Source organism: Glycine soja, chromosome 4 (genome assembly GCF_004193775.1).
Source record: "Glycine soja cultivar W05 chromosome 4, ASM419377v2, whole genome shotgun sequence".
NCBI classification, from domain to species: Eukaryota; Viridiplantae; Streptophyta; class Magnoliopsida; order Fabales; family Fabaceae; genus Glycine; species Glycine soja.
Window position 1 is genome coordinate 50,734,908 of NC_041005.1, and position 27,537 is coordinate 50,762,444.

The 27,537-nt window shown below is 33.6% G+C and overlaps 4 protein-coding genes across 4 annotated transcripts; 1 reads left to right on the forward strand and 3 right to left on the reverse strand.

Moving 5' to 3' along the window:
• The first annotated feature begins 1,661 nt into the window (after positions 1-1,661).
• LOC114410365 (SWI/SNF complex subunit SWI3A-like) lies at positions 1,662-5,925 on the forward strand. The gene is made up of 7 exons (XM_028374286.1): positions 1,662-1,804; positions 1,874-2,391; positions 3,069-3,560; positions 3,943-4,073; positions 4,185-4,234; positions 5,224-5,357; positions 5,470-5,925. Exons 1-7 carry the CDS (start codon positions 1,726-1,728, stop codon positions 5,647-5,649), a joined length of 1,584 nt encoding a protein of 527 aa, XP_028230087.1. The 5' UTR covers positions 1,662-1,725; the 3' UTR covers positions 5,650-5,925.
• A 3,797-nt stretch (positions 5,926-9,722) lies between these two features.
• On the reverse strand, positions 9,723-12,163 carry LOC114410366 (pentatricopeptide repeat-containing protein At1g43980, mitochondrial-like). Its single transcript, XM_028374287.1, has one exon. It carries the CDS (start codon positions 11,947-11,949, stop codon positions 10,057-10,059), a length of 1,893 nt encoding a protein of 630 aa, XP_028230088.1. The 5' UTR covers positions 11,950-12,163; the 3' UTR covers positions 9,723-10,056.
• A 1,620-nt stretch (positions 12,164-13,783) lies between these two features.
• On the reverse strand, positions 13,784-16,944 carry LOC114410367 (putative pentatricopeptide repeat-containing protein At1g77010, mitochondrial). The gene has a single exon (XM_028374289.1). The coding sequence runs from the start codon at positions 16,778-16,780 to the stop codon at positions 14,744-14,746; it is 2,037 nt and encodes a 678-aa protein (XP_028230090.1). The 5' UTR covers positions 16,781-16,944; the 3' UTR covers positions 13,784-14,743.
• Positions 16,945-17,362: 418 nt separating this feature from the next.
• Positions 17,363-20,906, reverse strand: LOC114410368 (pentatricopeptide repeat-containing protein At3g26540). The gene has a single exon (XM_028374290.1). The coding sequence runs from the start codon at positions 20,382-20,384 to the stop codon at positions 18,288-18,290; it is 2,097 nt and encodes a 698-aa protein (XP_028230091.1). The 5' UTR covers positions 20,385-20,906; the 3' UTR covers positions 17,363-18,287.
• Positions 20,907-27,537: the final 6,631 nt, after the last annotated feature.

Genomic DNA, 27,537 nt, shown 5'->3' on the forward strand with positions numbered 1-27,537 from the left:
ATTATTTATTATATTATAGTTTAGGTTAAATTCACCTTTAATCTTTATAGTTTGATAATTGTATACTTTTTGATTCCTTAAAAAAATATATTTCAAATTTAATCCTTTATATTTTTAAACTTTAGCAATTTTAGTCTTTAAAAATAAGTTTTTTATCATTTTTTTAACAAAAATGATTGATATAACATTTAAGTAATGATGTGACACTACACACTAACATGATAATCCAACACATATACTTATTCAACACATATACTTATATGACATTTATATGTAAAATGAATGATTTAAATTATAATTAGGTTGATGTTTTTTCTTATAAGTAACAGAAATTTAATGAGATTATACTAAGATGATGGTTTGTGGTTTATTAAAGAAGTCAATGTAAATGGATTTATATGATAGATTTGTCAAAATGTAGTTTTGTCTTAGCCCTTGGTTGTAGGAAACAATGAAGCATATTGTTACATTGGTCCTGCTATCATCTAATGGAGATGTATGCGATGGGGAAACATAAGATAATCCCAATAGAAAGGTGGCTCTTATGGTGCATAAAATTGATGGTTTAAACATTATTCAGGTTGAAGTTCTTTTTCTAAGCAAGCGAAACATGATGGACTATATTAAACAAGATTGTTCTGTTTGTGGATCATCAAAACTCAAAAGTCAAGGTAAATGGATTTGTTAAAAGTAGTTTTGCTTCTTCCCTCAATTATGGGAAGTATGCTGTAACGTTGGTTTTGTTTTTATCTAATGGATGTATGTGTTAAAGGAAAATGTAATCAGGTCGAACTTTGAAGATAAAATTAATGCTGCAACGTTGGTAACTCTTATGGTACATAAAATTAATGCCTCAAATTTTAATCAGGTCGAGCTTCTTTGCTCTAGGTAAGGTAAGGAAAAACTTGATGAGACTATTTTAAACAAGATTCTTATCATGATTTATCAAAAGAAGTCAAGGTATAACATGATAATCCCATATTATGATAATCCAACACAAATACTTATAGATGATACAAATTTCGATTCTTATTGTCACATGAATACATTATCATACATTTAATGTCACATCATTACTTAGATGTCATGATATCAATCTATGTTAAAAAGTTTGCTTGCAAACTAATGATAAACCTTAATTACTAAATTTTAAAAATGTCAAAGACATACTATACAATAAATATTTTTAAAGGATAAAAAATATACCATCATAAAATTATAGGAACCAAAAGTTAATTCAAGTTTATCATTTTATAATTTTTTTTTAGATTACTCATGAATTGTGACTAGAGTCGTTCTAAAAGAATAGATTTTTTTATATTGATCCTTGCTACAATTGACTTCATAAAAGGTGACTTACTGTATTAATTATGGTCACAACAAACGTAAAAATTTATCTTAATAAATAAGCATTGAATGTGTAGATTAAATGATGTAAGGTATTCTAACTTAACTAATAGTTTTGAATTCAAGTTAAATGTTGAAAGAGGAATTTTAACACGCATAGTAATCTTACCCAACTTAAGACTAAGATTGTCTCAAGGATACTTATTACAGAAAGAATTATAGGGCGTGAACGTAGCAAAATAGAGGTTGGAAATAGTCTAACGGGCCAGGCTGAGTGAGATGGCCCAATAAGAAGAAGAAGAAAAAAAGAAAACTTTTCCAGTTATCTTTTTCATTCGGAACAAAACCTAGTCTTGTCCCCGGTGAGGAAAGAGCGGCATGGAAGTAGCGAAAGACCCTAACTCACAGGCGGATTCAGATTCGGAACTGGAACTCTATACCATCCCAAGCTCTTCAAGTAAGTAAGCAAGCATTCTCTGAACCCTAATTTAGTTTGAAGGAATCTAAGCGGCGTGGTTTTTGGCAGGATGGTTCGCGTGGGAAGAAATTCACGAAACGGAGAGAGCAGCATTCAAGGAATACTTCGACGGAAGCTCGATATCGCGAAGCCCGAAGATATACAAAGAGTACCGAGACTTCATCATCAACAAGTACAGAGAAGAGCCCTCCAGAAGGCTCACATTCAGCGAGGTTCGAAAGTCGCTCGTGGGAGACGTGACGTTTCTTCACAAGGTCTTCCTCTTCTTGGAGCATTGGGCCTTGATCAACTACGGCACCGCAGAGGATGTGGAGGAGGACCATTGCAAGGTTCGCTTCGAAGAAGGCGCCCCCAGTGGGATTCGAGTCGCCGCCACGCCCAATTCCTTGAAGCCTATGCTGCTGCCTCGCAATGGGAAGAGTGCCGCCAATGCCACTGGGGCTTCTCTCAAATTGCCGCCTCTGGCCTCTTACTCTGATGTTTATGGTGATTTGATTAGGCAGAAAGAGGGCAACTGTGGCCTCTGCGCTCACCAATGTGGTTCTGGACATTACCGATGTACACAGGTTGTTTTTTTTTTTGTTATCACATTACTTGGCTTGTATAATAGGGGTTGGAAGGGGGATGAAGATGATGAACTTAATGCTCATAGAAGTGAATATGGGAGGGATTTGGAGGATTGCAGGATAATTCTTCATTTCACATACTCTGAATTGAGGAGAATTTTTTTCTGACTCGGGCTATATTTGTAAACCAATTTCACTCTTATTATTCCCTCCTAATTACAATTTGAAAGAGTTTCTAAGAGCAATGAAATTGAGAGAATCTGAGAACAGAAAGTGGAGTTTTGTTTTAATCATTACTCAAATGAAAAAAGGTTACAAGTAGAGCTTATGTAGGCCATTAGGACAGTCAGGATGTCTAAGTAACTGACTAGGTTATTTACATATATATCCTAATACAATTAGTAAAGCTATATCTTTGACATTATTTTGCAACACATATATATTATATTCATCTGCTAAAAAATGTAGTTGATTGGTTGATTGATTTCATTTAATGCCCCTATGGTCACAGGACATGTTTGAAGTTAAATTTATATTGGTGATTTGTCTCGTTTTTTTCTGCTTTTTGAGAGCAAGTGTTATCATATCCCATTTCATTGATCTATCTATCTGGTGTTTTGCTGGTATTTCTGAACTAGTACCATTGTTAGTTATTCCATTTTTATGTACCATGGCAGGATAATTTTATTATTTGTGCAAATTGTTTCAAAAGTGGGAATTATGGGGAGAAAAGGTCCGCAGAGGATTTTGTATTTAGTGAGTCAAGTGAAAATAGTGTCAAACATGACACTGTCTGGACTGAGGCTGAAACTCTTCTCCTTTTAGAATCTGTTTTGAAGCATGGGGATGATTGGGAGCTTGTTGCTCAAAGTGTTCAAACCAAGACCAAACTTGATTGTATCTCGAAACTCATTGAGCTGCCCTTTGGGGAGCTCATGTTGGGCCCTACTCACAAAAATGTTAACATTAACGGTGCTAATGGCATCATGAACAATGCCAAACAAGTTCAATCATCTTCATCTGACAACCAAGAAATTTCAAAGACAAAGGACCAGACTCCTGAGCTTACAAATGAAAATGAGCAGAACGGAGATGCAGTGAAGGAAAGTCCTTCAAAAAGACAGCGTGTTGCTGCCCTTTCAGATTCCAGCAGTTTGCTAATGAATCAGGTAAGAGATAATCTTGAATTTTCTTTCCTTTGTTATGATTATAAGTTATAATTTTCCAAATCTGGCTGCATTTCCCTTTTTGCTGACATTCTGTAGAGTTATCTTAGGTATAACATATCTATATTTTGTGAAAGGCTCATGCCTGTGCACACTGTGCAGATGCTTCTTTGGCTGTTACATCTCTAGTATATATTGATTGGGCAGGGAAAATAACACAAAAGAACATGTGAATATTGATGTCATTTGGACCTCATTCATTATGATATCTACATTTTGGTTGGTTTTTGTCCTTTTTTTTTGGAAATAAAGGTGTGTGTGTGTGAATCAGTTATTTGCTTTCACCTCCTTCGGTATGACCAAGGGTTATGGTGTTTTGAATTAGGTGGGACTGATCTCTAATGTGGTTGACCCTCATATCACAGCTGCTGCAGCTGATGCAGCTGTTTCAGCTCTTTGTGATGAGGATTTGTGTCCAAGGGAGATATTTGATGTTGAAGAGGATTATTCAGCAAGGTTATCCCTAAACCTATTGTTTTCATTAATCAGATTTTGCTGTATAGTAACTTAATCTTAAATTGAGGCTTCACTTTATACAGTTCTAATACTTGTTATTATCTGTGACAGAGCTCTTGAGGGTGAAGAAGGTTTAGAGATGGAGAGGTCCTCTCTATCAGGTATTTTCTATTGTATGTGTACATTAAGATGATATTCTTTTTGACAAATCCTATAACTTTTGAGTAAATTTGCATTCCCCAAAACTTGTCTAGTTTCCTAGATACATGAAGAAAAAAATTATTGGCTCCTTCAAATGCAAGTTATATAAATAACGATGATGATGGTGATACTTGTCCATCATTTTTCTTCATAACTTCTGCTGTTTTGCATGTTACACTTCTCAATACTTACAATACTAGTTTAATTTGTCAGTAAACTTAGGTTGTTTAATTAGGTGGACATTATTAAATTAGGAAACCATCTTATGGACGGCAATGATTACTCAGTGGTGAGTTCATGTTCCTTGTTAGATGAATGTTTGACCCAGTACCTTGTGATGGTGCATTTTAGGGATTTTTTATGGGATTGAGCTCCTAGAAGTTACGTTCCTCAAATAGCTAAGCCAAAACCAAGGTTTTTTGCAAGTGTATTTGCATAGGCCTAAGGCAACAAAAACTGGTTAGAAAGCACCAAGTGAGTTAGTAAGGAGTATTATGTGATGTTGAGAGTTAGTTAGAGGATGGAGAAGGTGAATCTGATGTAAAAGGGAAAGAGTGAGTTATGTGGGATTTTGATGCTTTTTTTGTGTTTCTTCACTAAGCCTGAGCTATGAGAGATCCTTCATAGCTTGGGAGCATTCTGCTCTTTTTTTTTTATTTTTTTTATCTCTTTCCAGTTTTTCATTAACAAAATTGTCTCCCTATTTCCAGATAGGAATCACTTCCTATTTGATTTTTTGAGCAATCCAGTTTAGGGCAAGGATTGCTTACTTAAAATGAACTATAAAACTTGAGGATGAAGGGGAAAACTATTGAGAAAAAGGGAATAGGTAAAAGGACTGCACTAATAAATATATATTTGGGTGTCGTTTGTTAATATATATTTGTGGATAAACATTGCGTATGGAGTATTGCTGCATGTCGCCTTTAATCTGAGCTTGCCCTTGCAGAAATACCTTTGACACTGCGTGTAAGAGCTGCCACTGCAACTGCTCTTGGAGCTGCTGCTGCACGAGCAAAATTGTTGGCAGATCAGGAAGACAGAGAGATTGAACATTTAGTAGCAACTATAATTGAAGCACAGGTTCCTAGTTCATGATTTTTAAATCTTCAACTCCTAGCTCTAGCCAAATTACTCTGGTTCAGGTATGCATTTTAGGGATTAACTATTTTTTCTTTGCTTATTTGTTAACTAGATTGAGAAAATGCTACGCAAGGTTAAACATTTTGACAATCTGGAGCTGTTGATGGAAAAGGAACACGCTGAAATGGAAAATCTAAAAGATTCTATCTTGACTGAACGGATTGATGTGTTGCGGAGAACATTTAGATCTGGAGTCACTAGATGGAAGGATTATTCTTATGCAAAATCTTAGACCAGTTTGTATGCATGTGTATAGTAAGATTACTGTTCACTGTTATTTTACATCAGGGCCAATGAAGTACTGTAACATTTATTATTTATTATAACCATATAATCCAGTGATCAGCTAACGGCTTTTAGAAGGTTATATCTTAGATACTATCTAAACCTTTTTGGGTAGCTATGTGCTGTTGGATACTTTTAATTTTGGCTTTTGAATGGATTCTATAAATTCATGTAACTTGTAATGTATTAAATTGTACAAAATTCAATTTCTTTCATTTATAAAGTTCCTTGTCTAGATAATTACACCGCATCATCGAAAAGGCCATGGTGCAGAAGTGATCTGTGGTGTTCCAAATTCATCGATTGAATTTATATATTTGTATATCAATTTATATTTATTTTAAAAATATTTAATTAAAGATAATGTTTAAATAAACATTTGAGTACGTAATTACCAAACTTTGTATAACAGTTTATAGATGAAATATTTGATATTTTCATTGTTTTTTTTATAATATTTATTACATATTTAATTATTTATTTAATATTTTCTTCAAAGAAAAGATAAAAGTAAGACTAAAACTGAAAATGGATTTAGTGTAAATCATTTTAAATTGCATTGGATCGGATTTAAATTTTAAATAAAATTGATTGAATGAATCAAGAAAATCATGATTGAATCAAATGGGTTTTTTTTTTTCCTTTAAAACTTATAACAATTTGTTATTCCTATCAGAAAATATGGACCTGTTTGTTTTTTTTTAATAAAAAAGACTATTTTTTTTTCTCTAAAATCAAACGAAAAAGATTGCCTGACAATGAGTTGTCATTTGTGTGAAATTATTTTTAAAAAACATTATCTGTGTTTTTGTTTTTAGAACACTTTGGCTGGAAGGGTGAGACTGTGAGAGAGAACCTTATCTTGTGTGAGAGCTTGTGGTTTGAGTGGGCCCCTCTCATGTCCTCATCCACGTGGGCATCTAAGTCGATCGAGGAGCCCTATGAGAAAACACTGAAACAGGATTAACATCTTGACCCGGCATCTATTGATAATGTTGAGTTCCAAATTATGTGGAGTTTTGTTTTTGTGTAAAATTTGTACCTTCTAACGTGTTCAGATTTTGGATTGGATTAATCACATCTCTCTTTTGTGTTTTTGTTGTGGGTTCATCTGTATTAATGAAAGTGAGAGTACATGGTGTGTGAAATGGGTGTTACTGTTGAATCTATCAAACTGATTAATATTTATTTCAAACTAATGTGGACTCGTGCTTATACATGATTTAAAAAAAACAAATCAGAAAGTGAAAAAGTAATTCACAGGGAGAGAAGAAGTAAAAATGAGATGTAAAAAATAGTAAGTTTTGTGTCCAACCAATCCATGATAATTCACAGGACATAATATATATATATATATATATATATATAACAGGACTATATATTTGGTACAATTACTTTTCAGTTAGATTGTTTCGAATTGTGATATGGCAACCATAATTGTAGATGAAATGTCAAGATTTGAGATGTCACCCAATTGCATAATAATTGGGTTTAACGTCTAGGTTAGTCACGTTTACCTGTCTCATTTATCAAAATTTTAAAAATCTCCATCGCTATGATTACAACAACAATTAAGACTCTTTTTTTTTGGTACCGAACAATTAAGACTTTGGAATGAAGGAAAATAAATCATAATTCATTATTAAAAAGATGAGTAAAAAAATAAATGTAAAATGCACTAAATAAAAAGAAAAAAATATCCAACAACAGTAAACTAAATTGATGATTTATTGGTGACACAATTTGGATGTAATTTTATGCACAAGATAAGAGCTTGTCAAGTGGACTATTTTCCCATGATCTTTTGAGTGCTATAGAGCACAGGGTTGTCAGATGGAACGTTGTTATCAAGGGATGAATCTGAAAATGGTCTGATTCCATTTCCTTCCAATGGTTACCATTTTGCGTTATACTAATTTTATGAGATATGATCAGATAAACATGTCCTCTGAAAAAACATGCACTAGCTTTGCTCTTTATCATCCCTATTAAATTGGTTTTATTAATTTGTTGTGGACTTGTAATTGAAATCGTAGATGGTGAGAAGTTGAATGCCACCTATATCAGTCTTGCATGAAAGCGGTTGTTCCATCCTTCTGTTACCAAAGAGTTCCATTCATAGTTATTACAAAACTTTATAGATTATACACACAATTTAATATGGAAAAGATACCAAAAAATTGAGTTGCCACCTTCCGGATTGACCCTTAATGGCGGGTTATTCAAAACATGATTATCACTCTTTGCAACCAATACAATGTACCAGAGCCTTCCTAGGAAAAAAACATAAAATGACATTATCTTTGCAAAACCGAACCTATATTTTTTTTAATACATATAGATTATTATTTTTATTATGTTTTTTTTTTCACGTATTCAACCAATGTAGCAAAATTATATATACTTTGTTCTCGATCTTAAGCTTTGATTTTGAATGTATATGTTCTTATCTTAGAAAAAAAGAAACTATGTTGTAGGAAAATTAATCAAATGACTGACATGCTTCTTTTTCATCTTCTATACTCTTTATTTTTAAATAAGTTTTTAGAATACTTAAAGATAGTTAGCTTAGTTTAAAAATAATGTTCAATTTTGAAGCTATTGATACCTAGTAATAAGAAATTAAAATGTTAAAAAACATTGTTGGTGAAAATCAAATCATCCATTTCAATTCAAACCACATTTTATCGGATTGAATTGAATCATTTTTTTATATAAAAAAATCTATCCAAATCAAATCACAAGTTGTTTTAATATCTTGATCTGGATGGGTCTTTAGCTCAAAAACCAATTCAAACCAGCATGCAAACACCCCTAAATATGCCCTCATTCTTTTGGACTTTCATTTATCTTGTAGTTTGGCTACCCTAAAACTAAAGTAGCCTTCCTTTTGCCCTTGATTGTGAGAACTGAGAAGGAGATTGGAACATTGGTTCGTTCTTTTATCTGAGATATGTGCGATGGAGAAACATAATATAGTCACACTATAAGGCGACATTTATCTTTTGATGTGTAAAATTAACAGTTTAAATTATAACTAGGTTAAGGTTCTTTCTTATAAGCAAGGGAAACTTGATGGGACTACAGCAACATGATCGTTTATGGTTTATCAAAGAAGTCAATGTAAGTGTGTTCATTAGATAGATTTGTCAAAAGTAGTTTTGCCTTTGCCCTTGGTTATAGGAAACAATGAAGCATATTGTTACATTGGTTCTGCTATCATCTAATGGAGATGTATGCGATGGGGAAACATAAGATAGTCCCACAAGAAAGGTGACTCTTATGGTACATAAAATTGATGGTTTAAACATTACTCAGGTTGAAGTTCTTTTTCTAAGCAAGCGAAACATGATGGACTATATTGAACAAGACTGTTCTATTTGTGGATCATCAAAACTCAAAAGTCAAGGTAAATGGATTTATTTGATGGATTTGTCAAAAGTAGTTTTGCCTCTTCCCTCAATTATGGGATGTATGCTGTAGCGTTGGTTCTGTTTTTATCTAACGGATGTATATGTCAAAGGAAAATGTAGCATAGTCCCAGTAGAAAGGTTATTCTTATGGTACATAAAATTAATGCCTCAAATTGTAATCAGGTCGAACTTCTTTGCTCTAGGTAAGGTAAGGAAAACTTGATGAGACTATTTTAAACAAGACTCTTATTATGATTTATCAAAAGAAGTCAAGGTAAATAGATTTAGTGATGCTGTGCGGAATATGGCCGCCTAGAACTCACAATCACTTGAGCAACATATGCCTGGTGTAAAAACCACATGCATACCAAATGTGAGAACATTGTTAAAATCCATGAGCCCCTAATATTATGCTCCAAATCATATTTCTGTATGAGCCAAAATCTGTGATGAACGAAGGCGTGAGACAGAGAGGTGAATGCATGGAGACAAAAAATCCGGAATTTGTAATATTTTCTTAATAATTGAATAGTCATTATTTAATCCTATGATAAAAAAAAACATTATTTAATCCTTAATATATCATTTATTTATTTCATAAGCGATGTGAAATTCTATCATTTATTGTTGATCTACTTTAAACCGAGTCAACATTCCATTATATTGAACTATACCTATTCTGAGATGGATCAACAATGAAGAGTATCGTGTCATTAATAATTTCTTTCAGGGTAGATAGTAGATACTATCAAATAATTTCCTATGAGAACTAATATAAAGAATTGATACAATTTGTACTTTGTTATATACTTTTCTGCCTCCTTCCACCCTCCCCTAGCACTATCAGTCTAGTTTATAACTCACTTCAATTCAATTCAACATTCACATTCCTTCCCAACTGCTACATCTTTCTTTCCTCTCTATTTTGGCCTATACAATTTTTAGACATAACCTTCAGTCTCCATCTCCCAGACCAGTAAATTCAACACCAGATAAAGATCCTTGCCACCATAATGCTGTAATTGATTTGACGCAAAAGTGTACACATTATTTTTTATTCCAATCCAACTGTGTCCAATGAACTCTTTAGAACCTCTATTTTCTGCAGCCTTCCTCATTCGAACCATGGAATCCCATCTACCCCTCATTTGATATGCTTGAGCCAACACCAAGTACGGTAAGGATGTCAGTGATTCCATATCCATTATTTTCTTCGCCACCCCTTCTATAATTTGCAAGTCTCCATAAATTGCACATGCAGAAAAAATTGACCTCCAAATGTCAGAGGTAGTTCTATATGGCATCGTTTCTATGATATCAATGGCTTCTTTGAGCTTACCAGCTTTACACAACATCTCCACAACACATGCATAATGTTCTTCTCCTGGTTTTACTCTGAATTCCATCTCCATTGAGGAAAATATTTCAATTCCTTCATCAACCAATAACCCATAGTTGCATGCTAGTAGAACCGCAGTAAGTGTTATTCGATCTGGTAGCATGCCTTCTCTAGTCAATAATTCCCTAAAGAGGTCCATGGTCAAAGACACTCTGCCATAGTAAGTCAATCCCATCATTATAGTGTTCCATGATACCAAATCTTTTATTTTCATTTCATTGAAGATATTCAAGGCATCATTAATAAATCCAAATTTAGCATACATATGGACAAGGGAATTAGCAACAACTGCATCTGACTCAAAACCCAATTTAGGAACCAAAGAATGGATTTGATTACCCACTTCAACAGGTAAGAATATCGAAACAGAACTCAGGAGAGAGCTAACCATGTATTCTGTTGGCCTGATATTCTTTCTCAAGGTCAGCACAAAAAGTTGCAAGGTATCTTCCCCTAAATAATGTCTAGCATAGCTTGAAATCATGGAATTGCATAGAGCTGAATCCCATTGATCTTGTTCCTTAAAGAGCCGCACAGAATCCTCCAATCTGTTGCATTTGGAAAAGAGGTCAATAGCAGCACTGGATACAATGCTATTATAAACAAATCCCATCTTGAAACAAAAGGCAAAAACCTGCTTACCCTTGTCCAAGTCTCGCAAGTTAGAACAGACACTCATCAACACTGAACACGTAAATTGATCAGGTAAAAACTCAGCACCTCTCATCCAATAGAACTGCTCCAAAGCCAACTCATGGTGTCCAGCTCTATGACAAGCCCAGATCAAAGAGTTCCAAGATATGACATCAAACTGCTTCATAGTCATAATCACACCAAAAGAATATTCAACAAGACCAAGCCTCCCATACATAGTTATCAACGAATTCCCAAGCACTACATTATCCAAATCCACCCCACTTCTGATCATCCTAGAGTGAATCTGCTTAGCATGAGAGGGACTTGACACGAGTGACATCAAAATGGAGAAAGTGAACCCACTTGGCCTTACACCAGTGCCTTGCATTTCAACAAAAAGCTCCAAGGCATGACTAAAATACCCACAAGAAGCATAACCCGAAATCATGGAGTTCCAAGTAACGACATCTCTAACAGGCATTGCATCAAACAAGTGGCAGGCCTTGCCAAACTGGCCACTTTTGAGCAACCCTTTCAAGCAAATGTTCCAAGACGTGGAATTCTTATGGGAAATATCATCAAACACCTTCGGTGCATCGTTAAGGTGGCCGAACTCAGAGTAAAGGTCGAGACAGCGATTGCCCAAGTATGTGTAGGTGTTAAGACCCAATTTGAGGAAGTGGGCATGCACGATTTTGACAAAGTTAAGCGATTTTTTAGATAAACAGTGGTTTAGGAGAAGAGAGCAATATGAAAGAGAAGAATAAGGACCTTGCGCTTGCTTCAATAATGGGTACATGCAAATGCTAATGCCACGCTCACAACTACAAGGCACAGGCACGTTTAAGAGCTAGCGATGGCAATCCAAAATTAAACAGTGAATCACACGCTTCCTCAAATTTAAGGGTACGGTTCCAACCCTTCTTCATACTGATTCCATCAGCTCTATCACAACGTCTTATTATTGTTATAAAAATAGACAAGAGGAGATTCTATTCATTTGGGACACAAGCTAAATGGATTAGTAATCTATTTATACTAGAGCAACATATAATTATTACATAAGTCTTCCATTAACACACTTAACGAGTATAATGATAATGGGTGAGTTTTTTTAAATTAAAATAAACGCTTTTTTATAAGATTTTTTTAAGAAACATATAGAATTAATTTCTTAAAAAAGTAAAAAAAAATAATTATTTTAAGTAAAAATAATTTTGACAAACACATAAAAAATCATAAGACTACTTATTTTATTTTAAAAAAACATTATTTTAAAAATAAGCTAAAAAAATTAGCCAAATCATCCTTCGAATTCTTAGCGATTACAAAAGAATAATGTCCCTTCCAGCTTACCAACTTATACCCATTCATCTTCTAACACTACTCCCTTCGGATTGAAATATAAAGAGAAAAAACTAAATTACATTCATTAAAAAAATTAGTTATTAACATTATAGTTCAAAAAAAAATAATTCATTTTATAAAGTACCATTTACATTACGTAAAGACAAAAAAAAAATTAAGATAATTAAAAATGAAACTCTAATTAAATGAAGAAGTATTTTGAATATGATAATTAGTTAAAAGTTACTTATATTTTAATTCGATCACATTTTTTTTCTTTTTTTTCCGGTCAAGAGATAATAACTCACAACTTATTATTATTATTATTATTATTATTATTATTATTATTATTATTATTATTATTATTATTATTATTATTATTATTATATGTGATGTTAGTATTTGGTTGTACGAGTAAAATACCTATTATTACTTTACCATAAATATGATAAATTAATCAAATTTGAGTTCAATTCTCATATTTTCTCTATTAGTAGATGATATATAAATTTCATTAAATTTTTTTGTTGAGATTGGTAATGTGTTTTTTACCTCGCAAATGAGTGTCTTTCCCTAATTTGAATTTTTATGTACCAAAAAAATTTCGTGATAGTAAAGTAATATAGGAAAGTAACACAAGGTTTTCATTAACTCTATAAGTCTAATATCAAAACCAAACTTTTGATAAGAATTGTACTTGCTTGTTACACATGACAAATGATATATATTTTATAATTTTGTGAGTTTTATGTAGAACTGATTAAATTGTCTTTTTTTTTCCTTATCTACTGAGTCTTATAATGAATAAGATTCACATATATTGGAGTGTTAACTTTTAACATTCCTCTCGTCTATTTATCTTCAGTTATTATTTGCATTAAATTTGTTAAGTAATTTAAATTTAAATATTTTCTGCAACAATTTTTATTTTCTTTTCATAAAAACACATGCAAGTAATTAAAAAAGAAAAAAAGAAACGAATCCTCTACAATCTTAATATAAATAGTGGAAATAGGTGGGTTGTGGATCAATTCACGTAACCCAGACCAATTGAATTTTGCTCGACTTAATTATTGATCTACATAGGTTAATTTGCAAAAAATGTCGAGTTATATGTGTTTGATTTACGGATTTTATAAACCAAATTATTTACTTATTTTTTGCTTTATCTGCAAAAAAAATCATCTTTTTTTTTTTATAAAAAAAAGTCATTTTGAACTAGTGCGTAGATCATTTAAGTCTACTAATAAATTAGATGTTTTTGAAACAAAAAAAAGTAAGCATATGGGCCAACATCCACTTGGACCGGTGCACAGTGAATCAATCTACACAGTCAATGGTCCAATAGTCATTTACATAATAGGAGTCATTTACAATTACATAGTGTTCAATTTGATGGGAAATGATGAAAGGAAAAGGGGGGAATTTTTCTATAAAAAAAAACTTGTTTTGTTCAAATATTTGGAGAGAAGAAAAGGGGAATTAATGGGATCAAAATTGTTTTCCTCTCATTTTTACTCCCGGTGCAATTCTAGGGAGGCCTAACGTCCCAAAACTTCTGCCTTGTGATAGATAGCAGTAGCACCAATCCAACCCACACATGACACAACCTGTAAGGAACCAACATTTGCAAATAATTCCAAATACTCCCTAGAGGCTTTGTTCCAATAAGTTAGTTTTCTGAACCTCAAGACAACTTCCTATAAACACTTTGCAACAATATGTACAACCGATGTTTGCTAAGATTAGCTGTGCTCCAAATTTACACCCGAATCACAGCTAGAGGATAAGGCTCTTAGCAGAGAAAGAAGATTGTTATGGCACAATCATATGACCAATTCCCTTCCCCATCAACCAAATTCAGTTTGAGATGATGTATAAAATAACTGCAAGTTTACTAGACTACATAATATGCTTTGGTGCAGACAGCATAACATGTTCGTTGGTTAGATTGATGTCACTGACAGTAAAGAATGTGATTGTAAGCGTCAAGTTTTTTCAATTTTTGAAGCTAATAGTCCAACACTCAAAGTGCCACCTGCTAGAGCAAGAAACTTACTTTAACCCAACTAGAGCCACATACTTTTAAGCTGTTCATTCTCTTCAAATCAGTTAGTCAACCTGAAAATGGGCCAAAAACACTTTTGAAAGCTAATGGTGGTTCCAAGCTTATTTCTGTCCAGAGTTTCCTCCTCAGATTGGTTAACCTTCACCTGGAAACTAAAAAGCTCAGCGGAGTTTCTCATTCAACAATCTGCCCAACTGCAACCAGGAATCTTCTGAAAATGTTTATCTCTCATCAGTTCTCTTACTAGTGCTGATCCTTCCCAGTCCCCAGAAGATGCAAGTATGTTAGATAATTGTATATAAGCACCTGTATTTTCAGGTTCAAGCTGAATGATTTGCTCTGCAGCCATCTTGCCAATAGTCTTATTTCCATGAGCTATGCAGCCTCTCAATACTGACAACCACATGTTTGCATCAGCCTGAAAAGGCATCTCTTCAATAAGATCCATTGCTTCCTCAAAGTATCCAGCTCGGGCAAAAAGGTCAACCATGCAAGAGAAATGTTCAATCCCTGGATTTATATTATATGAATGTTTCATTGTATGGAACAAATTTCTTCCTTCTTCAACCAAACCACTATGATCACAGGCTGAGAGAACTCCAGTAAAAGTAATGGCAGAAGGCCAGACACCACCATACGTCATTTCACAAAAGAGTGTCAGTGCTTCAATTCCATATCCATTTGTGGCATACCCCATCAACATTGTGTTCCAAGAGACTTCATCAGTTTTTACCATTCCATCAAAAACTTTTCGCCCTATCTCAACAAAACCACATTTACAATAAAAATCAACAAGGGAGGTAGAAATTATCTGGTCAGATTCAAGCCCGATGGTAATAGCTTTACCAAATACTTGCTCACCAAGTTCAAGGGATGATCTGCAGGCACAAGCACTAATAACACTAGCAAAGCTAAACCTGTCCATTTTCAAGTCCAGCTTATTCATCTGACTAAAAATATTCAATGCTTCGCTCGGACATGCATTCTGAGTTAGGCCAACAAGGATCGAATTCCATGAAATTAAGGTTTTACTAGGCATCGTGTTAAAAATCAATTTTGCATCTTCAATCCTTCCACAATTAGAATACACAGTGATCATAGTATTAAGCAAAATGGTATCATACTCTTTGAGCTCACTAAACAACTTGCAAGCTTCACAAGGGCTTTGACATTTGGAGTAGGCATCAAGAAGAGAACTAGCAACCACTATATCATGAGTCACACCAGCTTTACAAGCATACACATGCATTTGCTTAACAAGTTCAACAACGAGCAAACCACTGGCTGCACTCAAAATATTAGCAACAGCAGACGCATCTCCCTGAACACCATTCCTAAGCATTGCACTGAAAAGATTCACCGCTTCCACCTCCTCACCATTGGACACATAACCTGAAATAATCGAATTCCACAGCACAGCACACGGATCAACCTTACTATCAAAAACACTTCTTGCCTCCCTCATTCTGCCAGCATTGGCATAACCAGATATCAAAGCTGACAAAGAGAACTCATCCACATCCCTCACAAAACTCACAATGCGAGCAGCACTATCCAAATCACCACACTTCCCATACAGGTTAATCAGAGAGCTGCACAAGACCCTGTCAAGCTCCAACCCCATGCCATCGACAAAAACACGCGCATGGACTTGTTTCCCACAGTTGAGAGCCAGCGAGTCAGCACAAGCGCCAAGAGCAGTGGCCAGCACAAAGGCATCACGGTACACTATTTGTGAAGGGTCCAAGTTCATGCTCTTGAAGAGGAACAGCGCTTTCCCGGGATGCCCGTGTCGGGAATAACTATGAATTATGGAATTCCAGACGAGGTGGTTCTTGGAGGGCATGGCATTGAAGAGAGAGTGGGCTAGTTGGAGGTGTCCGGACTTGGCAAATGCGGAAACGACCATGTTCCATGAGAAGTGGGTCTTGTGAGGCATGGCATTGAACAAGTGGAGGGCACTGTGGGTGTGACCTGAGTTGAGGTGCGCTTGGACCAGGGTGTTCCAAGAGAAAGAATTTGTTTGGGGCATTTCGTCGAACAAGTGGGACGCATCCTGGAGATTGCGGCAGCGAGAATATAGTTGGAGAAGCCGGTTTGCTACGGCGACGGAGGAGTTTAGGATGCCGGTTTTAAGGAATGCCACGTGGAGTTGCCTCCCTTCACGAAGCGTGGACCAAGACTGAAGCGTGCGTACCAGGCCATGCAATTCCATGTCAATGATACCATATACTCATTCTGTGACCATTCTCACTTCCTTATTCTCTATTTTTACATATTGGTTACCCGTAACTCATCGGGTTCGGTGTGTTGTGCAATTTGTAAATATCTCAAAAGTTAGTATGTATAATACTCACTAATCGCACATTGATTAAACAAGGAATATTAAAAATAGTTTTATCTTAACATTAAAATTTTATTTTACCTAAACAGTTCTTATGGGATAAGCTTTAAGTTAGTCTATCCTTTAAGATTTTCTGATATTTTAACTTAGTCTATTTAAGACTTTATTTGGGCAAATTTTATCCAATATTAATATATATAGACTTCCATTTTTTTTAAACAATATATGTCCCTCTCTCTTGCTCTTACCATGATTCATGAAACATATTAGCTCTCTGGCTCTCTTCTGTTCTGTTATCATCTTCTCTCTTTTCTCTGCGATATTAGTTAACAAATTATTTTCTGTCAATTCTTGTCACCTGAGTTTATCCCAAAAGAACATATTGTATCTTAGGAGATTTTTGCATCATTAAAAACACATTGTGTGAGGCTAATACATGTAAATAAAACCAAGTTTTCAGAATTTCACATATATTCCTTTTAGCAAATCGTTAATATAATGAATTCAAAAGTAGAAATATTACAATTTACAAGTGGATGAGGAAAACAAAAATTAAATGGTTCCCAAGGGAGTGGGTGGCTCCTTGGCCGCTTGGAAAGGAAGAGCGGAGAAGCGAATTTGTTGAGCACAATATTTATTTTTCAAGGCATATATATTAACCATTGAACGTACTACTAAATTGACCAAATGAAAACACCCCCAAATTAAGCAAAAGTATCCTATGAAACCATTAGTTCTCAGCTTTCCACATAAATATTTTGCTGAGAATCCAACTGTATAATGAGATGTAGCTCTCCCCTAATTGAGTAGTTTTGGTTGACGTAACAATCATGTTTCGGCGTGCCCACTGTCAAGACACACTATCATTTGCATTTCCTACCACATTATTTCATCACCGTCTATCCTTGCAATTTCCAAACCAGCTATAGTTTCATCAGAGTTCAAATCCCAAATTGCAAAAAAAGCTTCCTTCTGCAATTTATTCTCCAAACAAGGATCAGGTAGTTCCAAATTACGACACTTCCCCTCAATGCTTCAATATCGTATGATTTCCTCAAATGTATGTTAAAGTATGCTTATAAACTTGAAAAATAGACTCCATGTAAACCTTAAGGCCCACTACGGCACTAGTTCCTTGAAAAATAGACACCATGATTATTTTTCTTTCAGCAAAATCAAAGAATGTCTTGCTCACTGCAACTGCAGAAAGTAGTAGTCCTGTAGTAGCAAATCCAGGGATTGATCCGATTATCATCATTACAGACAGGACCTTGATCATAGTCATATTCCATTGCATATATTTGCCATCTGATGTATGGCCTTTATAATGAAAGTCATGAAACAAATATCAGCTCCCATCGCTGCTTGTTGAAATTACTTAGTATTTGAATTCATTAATTTTTTCTGCAATCCATTCTCCCAATCTTGGGCACTCATTTTTCTGACAGACATCAAGAACTCTTTTCAACATGGGAAGTGTGGGCTCCATTGTCATTGTCCTCATAAAATTCTCGAGCTCGTCCATGTATCTATGCCGACTGTAGAGTTCAATCATGCAGTCATAATGCTCCATCCGGGGCAGGACATGGAATTCACTGCTCATAGACTTAAAGCATCCAGTGCCAAACTCAACAAGGCCTTCTTCAATGCAAGCAAGCAGTATACCCTTAAAGGTCACATGGTCTGGCTTGATGCCTTCAGCTTCCATTATCACAAAGAGTTCAAGCGCTTCTTTACCCTTATGGTTGTGAACACATCCCATAATTATGGTATTCCAAATGATCACATCCCTGGAAACTGCCCTCTTCAGAACCTCAATAGCATACTCAAGACAACGACATTTACAGTACATGTAAACCAAAGCAGTTCTGGTTACAGTATCTATGTGAAATCCATGTCTAATGATGAATCCATGAATTTGTTTGCCAAGACAAAGCGTAAAGGTATTTGCACATGCTAACAAAAGGGTTACAAATGTATACTGGGTTGGTTTTGTCTCCCACTGCATCTTTGAAAACATTGTTAGTGCCTGTTCACTTAATTGATGCTGACCATAGCTAGCCAACAAAGCATTCCAAGAAACCCTGTCACGCCTATCACTCATCTGGTTAAACCAAACCCTGGTGCTGTTCAAGTTCCCACATTTGCCATACATGTCAAGAAGGGCATTGCTGAGCCTAAGGTCTGAGTGGAAGCCATGTCTATAGATATATCCATGAACCTGTTTCCCCATTTCATGATCTGAAATGCCCGCCGAAACATTTAACAACAAACCAAGAGTCACATGATCCACATCTTTAATCACATCAAGCATGAGATACACAAAGTCTAACGCCTTGGACCATTCAGAGCACTGAGTATATCCCGCCAACATTGCATTCCACGAGATCACATTCCGTTCAGGCATCTCATCAAAGAACTCTCTTGCCTCCAAAGTTTTCCCACTCATCGCATACCCCGACACAATGGAAGTCCAACACACCAAATCTCTAAACCCAAGCTGATCAAAAACCTGAAAACCATCCTCCAGCCTACCACACTTGACATACATGTTCACAAGCGAGCTTGAAACAACATTATCCTCACGGAGACCCAACTTCACAACCACCCCATGAATCTGCACCCCCTCCCGGAGTGCAGACACGCTGGAACAAGCAACAAGAGCATTAGAGAAAGTAAAATTCATCGGCCTAACCGCCGAGGTGGAAAACATCCGCGAGAACATGAAAACCGCCTCCTTTGCATCACCGGCATCGAGATACCGCCTCACTATCACATTCCAAGTGACAGCATTAGGCTGCGGAATCTCATGAAACATCCTGCGAGCATCAGCCATTACCCCGCACTTTCCATAAACATCAACAAGGGAACTCCCGAGAATCACGTTGCCACAAAAGCCAAACTTTGTCACCAACCCATGAACCTGCTTGGAAAGAAGAAGCTCAGAAGAAGCAGCACAAGAGGCGAGAACGCTAGCAAAAGTAACCTCAGTAGGGAAAAAACCAGACCTAGTCATGCACAGGAACAAGGAAAAGGTCTCGTTGGGGAAACCCAATTGGGAATAAGCGGTAATGAGGGCGTTCCAGGAGCCGCCATCTGGTTGGGGCATTTCGTCGAACAGTTCGCGGGCGTCGCGGAGGCAGTGGCATTTGGCGTAGGCTTCGATGGCGCGGTTGAGGAGGAAGGTGGGGGGGTTGGGGGAGAAGGTGAGCAGGTGGGACTCGACCTTGCGGGCCTCCACGACGGCGCGGTGGGAGGAGCAGAGGCGGAAGAAGAGGGCGTAGAGAGAGAAAGGGAAGGGCTTGGGGAAGGCGAAGAGAATGGAAGTGGCTTTTCGGATGCGACCCGCTTTGAGGTACGTGAGGATCGTGTTGATCACTGCATTGGTGGCGGGTTGGGTTTGTGAGTGTGGATGTGGTTTCAGGTTTTGCTTGCGGAGGAGCTGGTTCAGTATAGAAGCTGCACTTACACCCATGCAATGCAACACGATTGATTATCACTCATTCACATTCTGCTTCATTGTCTATAGAAGATCAACTTTTCTCCCCTAATATTTACCACAGATGTTAAATTAAAACAACCCTTTGTCATTAGGACCACACTTAGTGGTTTAACGGGTCGTCCTATTAAAAATTAATAAAAACTTTGGACTAGAATAACCATCTTCTCTCCATTAATTGTTATGTTCCCTTCCTTTGGTCAATTGGTGCTCAAGCTCTCCCTTTTGAATCCAACGTTAAGCAAAATTTATATAAATGAAAAGCATAAACAAATATTTGAGAATCAATACTTGAAAAAGCGCGGTAAGTACATTAGTTAAGAAAACTGTTTACTTCTACAAAAGAAATTGCTTAGTGGCGTAATACAACAAACCCTCTTATTATGAAATAATCTACATTGATGAATTTCTTCACCTCTTCCTCTGCTATGTTTTTTTTTTTTTTAATGAAATTAGGAAGGAAGGAAGAGCAGTGAGAGAAAAAGTGAGGCTCATTATCTCTTCCATTGTTTAGTTTTGCATTATATCTTCCTCTTTTAGTTTTTCATAAATAAATAAATAAATAAATCTTGTTTAAGGATACGCGTGTGGGTGGGTCTGCGTCTAGAGAGAGAGACCGCATAAACAATGGGCTTCATTGGGATAGCTTTGAACCAGGCAAATGATTGAGCCCAAATCTACACCATGACAAATCAAGCTGAGAGTTACTTTGATGAATTTTGGGACGAGTTTATTAATATAATCTACCTTTGGAAAGAAGAAATAGAGAAAATAGGAAATTAATGGTTACTTTTTTAATTTTAAATTAAAAATAACTAAAAAAATTATCATATTTTTATTTTATTCATATCATTTAATTTAAAAAAAAAAACTAATTACTTAAAATAATCAAACAATTTCCTCTACTTCTTTTCGCTCTGAACCGTGCATCCAATCCTAAATAGTAAATATTTAAATAGAGCAAGGGTGCCATAAAAATAATATAATACAAATGAACCAAAACCATGAATAATAATAATAATAAATAAAAGATCATACGCGTGGAACACAGTTAGAAGGAAAAGCATACGAGATATACAGAGTCGTGATTGTGAAGTAACAAATCCAAATAACCACAAAAAATAACTCCACGGAATTTGGCCGCTAGCAGTCTTCACGCCACTCGTGGGGAATGCAATTTGTCACTTTGTGCTTCAACTTATAAAAAATATTAATAAGGAACAAATAGCCTTCTAGATGAGTTGCATCATTTTTCTCTAGAGGTTTTATTTGTTTAGTATTAGATTTCTTGGTGATTGTTTGGTTCTGTTTGTTGGCTGTAGCTCAAAAAACATACAATTTGATGAATGAAAGAGACGCATGCACAACACTATTCTCCATCCCAAGTAATTAATTGACCCGGTGGTATGGTAGTCTATCTCACGTTCGCTTTTATTGTTCTATATACGTATCTTGAGACACACGTAAGATATATAACTATCCACATTCATAAATTAAGTCCACGAAGAAGATTTTATTTTCTTTTCAATTTTCTTTTTCCAACAGAATGTGTGAAGTGAGGAACCAGTTGTCACTTCTAGAAAGCGGGAAAATATTGGAAGAATATTCACAATGTTAATAACCAGTCTATATATATAAATTATATATATAGCTAGGAGAAGAAACACAAAATATGTTTTACTCAGCACTCACCAGTCATACATGTGCATGCCATTCAAAGTAAAAGTGCATATCCTTAATGAAACAAAATAAAAGGTAAATATCATCTGCATGCGTCTTCTCAAGAAAAAAATAAATAAAAAGGAGAAAAGGTAAATATATGTCATCAGTGCTAAATATAAAAATATCATTGAAAAATAACAAGAAGGAAAGAATATGAGCAAAGTCAAATATTAGCCGGCAGGTTTAGAAAGCATAGATAAATCCTTGGCTGCTACTGCTGCAATAATATATGCATACATCATAAAAAAATGTCTGATTGGATTTGTATATATAATATATTGATTTGAAGCAATTTAAACAAGACAAAACTGTGTAAATAAAGTTCTTTATAAATAAATATTTAAAAACATAAATATATATTACCTCCATCTTTTTTATTCTGAACCGTACTCAAATTTAAAATCTTTGGTTAAAAGTGAAATAATGCAATTATCTTTGGTATATTATCTTCATTTTTATATATAAGAAATGAACATCTAATTTATTAATACCAATAAAAATAGTTAAACTAGCTCTTTTTTATTAATATTTTCATAAATTTAAATTTTATTTAAAAATAGTCATAAAATTAATTAATATAATTGATAGTGAGATTCTATTCATGATCATATGGATAATTTTTTCAATCAATGAGCATAAGTTCAGACTCTGCACGTCACCTCAAGGGACGGTTGGTGGAGTAGACCTCCTTGCGTGATCGATAAGGGACTCGGCCATAGTAAATATGGAAAGTGGAAAAGTTTATCACTACTGAAGAAAAGATAGAGTAATATAAGATCAAACTTAAGTTTATCATTAATTATTTTGTTTTTAAAACTTTAAATATGATATCTAAATATAATAAATATTTTATAAATCATTGAGATTGCTATAATGACCTTTTTTTTGTTTTGCAATGACAATAATTAAGATCAAACTTAATTTCTCCTGTATTTAGGCATATTCAACTCCTCTCGACTAAGCCAACCTAATGGGTTTACTATAATGAATATCTTATATTTTTTGTTTCATTTATATAATTTTAATTTTTGTGATATGTGATAAATTATTATAACTTTTTGTTGGTTAAATTTAATATATTAATTACAAATATAATTTAATTTAATTTTTATATTTGATTCCTTCAAAGAAAATGAGTGAGCTTCATCACTATTGTATATCATTCACAAAATATCATCATCATTTCATATTTATAAAGTTAATATATATATATATATATATATATATATATATATATATATATATATATATAATTAGTTTATTTTGATTTGATTAAAATTTTAGTATTTTCACATCCAACTTGATCAATGTCGATTTGGTTTTCTCCTCTCTTTTTCCCCCAAACCACGTCAACGAAAAGTATAATAAAAAGAGAGAATTACCACAAAAAACACTACCTTGGTCTCATCATAGAAACTCAATTTTTGCACCAAAAGGATGACAAATAAAAGTTTATAATTGTCGAAAGAAACTCAAGATATAAACAAAAAATGCATTTGATGAATTGGGCTTGTTGTTCAAGTCACACAAATTAGTATGATTTCACGTTAATTAGCAGCAACCAGTAGGTACTCGCAGCAACCATCACCATCTTCATAATCACAACTACGGCTTGGAGTTGGTGCGTGGTGGTTCTTTAACCTCTTTTCCAATAAAATGAGTTTTGCTTGTAAACCCAATAGCAGCATGGTGATTGCAAATTGCAAGGGATGGCCAAATGCTGCTGCTGCAAATAATAATAGTTATAAGTACTCATTTTTCTTCAAGTACTTGTTATAAATAGTACGTAGTACGTGTCTTCTTGGATAAATGCTCAACAAATGTTTATAAAGAAATAAAATAAAAAACAAATGAATTAATTTTTTTGTTATAATTAATTTTTATTATTCTATTTTTTAAAAAAATCTCTCATTTAATTTTTCCATGGATAACTTGACTTTGATTTATGAAAAAAAATATTTTATTATTATTATTTTAGAAGTTATGCAACCGTGTTTTACATTGAAAACTTTTTTATATATATAAATTTTTTTAAAAAAATATTTAAGCAGTTATTTAAGGTTTTTTTTTCTTTAAAATAATGAGAAAAAGAAGAAAAAGTTTAAGTGATCATTGAGGACTTGTTCGATATTATATTGTAGTGGAGCAAGTAGGGTCCAAAGATTTTGTGATAATGATCATAGGATCAATATTTAGGATTCTTTCGTTGGAGCAATGAGAGGTAAATGAAATAATGAATATGATTATTTTCAACAAAATCTCAACGCCATTAAAGCAAAGGAGTTAAATATGATATATATCTTTCGCTTTCAGGTAGAGTAATGAAAACTGATACGCAGAAACAGACAAGGGCTACTGGCCACAATTTATTTAGCAACGTTAAAATGAAGCAGTGGTGCACAACGAAGATAAAAAAAGAAAACTCCTAAAGTCCCAATAATTGATGAATGAGATGACCTTCTATCTGCTTCAATTCTTCAGTCTTCTCTATCTGTCACACAGCAGCATGTGCGTCTACACATAATCGGTTTCCAGCATAGAAAACTAACTAATACGTACGTAATGTTAATTTGTTGTATGGTACACTCCATATTTGATGTGACATGTTTTTAAGGACGAGGCTTCTCTCTGATTTTATTTATTTATAATATTTTAATATTATGTTAATTATTTTTATTTGGGGATTTAGTTGCAAATATAATATTATTATTTAAGCATTGCCCATCTTTTTTTCTAGTTTTTAATATTTTATTTTATTTTTTTACATAGTTATTTTGAAAATAATTGTATTTATTTCTTCTTTTAGACAATATATTATTTCATTTTTATAGTCTTCATGTGAAGGTAATTATATTATATATTTTATCATCTTTTAGACAAATTTTTCAAGTATTGTTTTTCCCCTTTTAATGGTCTTTTCCTGTTACAATATATTGTTATTATTTTAAAGTTTATAAACGATTATATTTACAATCAGATATCCTTATTATTTATTAATCTTTGATGTTTCATTATTTGATAGTTATGATCTATTTTGGAATAGAAATGGTATGGATTTGACTTTTATGGAAAATAACAGTATAACTGTTTTTTCATTGATAAAACTTATCCAATTACCTCTTCGTGGGGGCTGTGGCTTAGTGGGTGACGTTTTAAGAACCATTATTCTAATAAAAACTGGAAGTCTTAATTAAAACCTAAAACTTGACTAAGACCAAATAAGCCTCATCCAACCAACATTTGTGGTTTACAAGATTCACAAAATACACTTGTCAGATGATTACGTGATACTTTGAGATATATATCATTCCTTCACTTCAGCCTTCACATAAGCTATTATCTTTGAAGCTCACATTAACTTCGTTCATCCTGATCTGGGATAAACTCCAAATTTTAATAAGTACACAATATATGAATATATGATGTGTTAAAAGCTATAAGAACCTTAAATTGTGGGTACATATTTCCTTTGTCAAAGCAATGATACGTGTTGGGGAGTTTGATTAACACTCACTCTATAAGAGCTGATTTTTACATATACCAACTACCCATCTCTCTGTAGCTACACGTCCATGATTGTATGTGCTACTACCACGTTGCTTGGGAAACATTCAATATTAATTTGTTAACAATTAAAATGATAAGCAGATAATGATCCTTGAACAGAGATTCGTAACGCGGAAGGTAACTACGATTAACTGTCGATGCATTGAAAAGAAAGATAAATTAAGATGACTATGATGATTCATGATAGCTAACTATTTCACTCCACATTTTAATTAGTGCTGCTCCTTATGTGGGTCTCTGAAGCCGTTTTAGATATTCTGTGTCATTGAATACTTATAATGAAGAAATAAATAATTGCAAGTTCCGGGTCCTTATATAAAACAAAATGGACATTAAGAAGCTTGTGATAAAAAAAGAGGGGCAGACATGAAAAGGTCACAGTCACACCCATAGGAGGCGGAGGGGTATTGAAATGAAGTCCATACATAATGAGGGCAGTGCCTTTGAATCTAATAGGTTTTTTAATCGTTTCCTTTTTAAATGATTGATTTGATTCAATTTATGTGTAATATATCTTTCATTGTCAATGGTTCAAGACTTTAAGTTGGGAAATTCTTAATTAGTTGTTTGACTTTTATACTCTTAGACCTCACCTAGGTAAAAAAACTGAACTTCATTTCGTGTACTCTATCTTTTTTTTTTTAAAAAAAAAAACAGAAAATAGACGTGGTTACTATTGATAAATGAATAACTTTCCAATCTAGTAGTTGTAAATGTGGTTTATAGAAAACGAGGTGATAAATAAGTCATATGTGGTGAGACAATTGTCAGGTTCATTTCAAATGAGGGATGTGTTATGGAATATCTGCTAGTTCCACTTCCTAAATGGTAAATCTTGTTGTAGAATTCTGGTATGAAGTTAGGTAAGCTCACCTGATGGGATAACATTAGATTTATTAGGGAGACGTTTATTTAAGTTTTTGAAAAGGTATTTTTTTTACATGAAAAGCTAATTTTAAGAATATATAAAAAAGAACATATAAAAATGTAATTAAAATTAAGAAGTGTATTTGAAGAGAATAATTTTTTAAAAGAAAAATTAATGTTCAATTTGAATAAGACTGGCTTAGTGAGAGTTATAATAACTACTAAAAACTTTCTCATTTAAGAAAGCATCCTAAAAATGCTTTTGTCGAAGATGCCTCGTAAAGACTTCAAAAAAAAAACGACTCATAAAAACCCTCTTATTCAATAAGAAGATTCAGATTTATAATAGAGTATATCTATAATAAATAAATATTTTAAATATATAAATTATATTATAATTAAAATTTATAATATCTAAATATTTTTATTATGTAAATTATATTTTATAATTACAATAAATAATTTAAATTATGATATAAAATTTTAAATTATTGATAATTTAAAAAAAACATTAGTAAAATTTAATTTTAATATAGATATAAAAGATAATAAATAGAAAGGTAGACACTTAAAAAATATCAAATATACTAATAAATATACGTTAAGAAAGTACTTTCTGGTTGACAATTCTTTTTAGCTAGTTGTGAAACTCTTACTCTCCAATTTGTGTTTAACAATTTACAATTTATTGGGTAGAAGTATATTAAAGTTGATTTTTTTTGTTAAAAATGTAAAAAAAAAAATTCATTTGAAAGTAAGTTATAATTTTAGTCTCTCTTAAAATTTATTCAAAAAATAAAATTTAGTATAACAGAATTTTTTAAAAATTTTCATTTTATAAATTTGAACAAACATATTTAAATTTTTCAAAAACAATTTTTTTATGAAAACAAATGGATTCAACAACTGCTGTGGTGTATCGTAAAATATTTAAAAGAAAATCATCTTTTTTTTTATCACCTAAAAAACATTG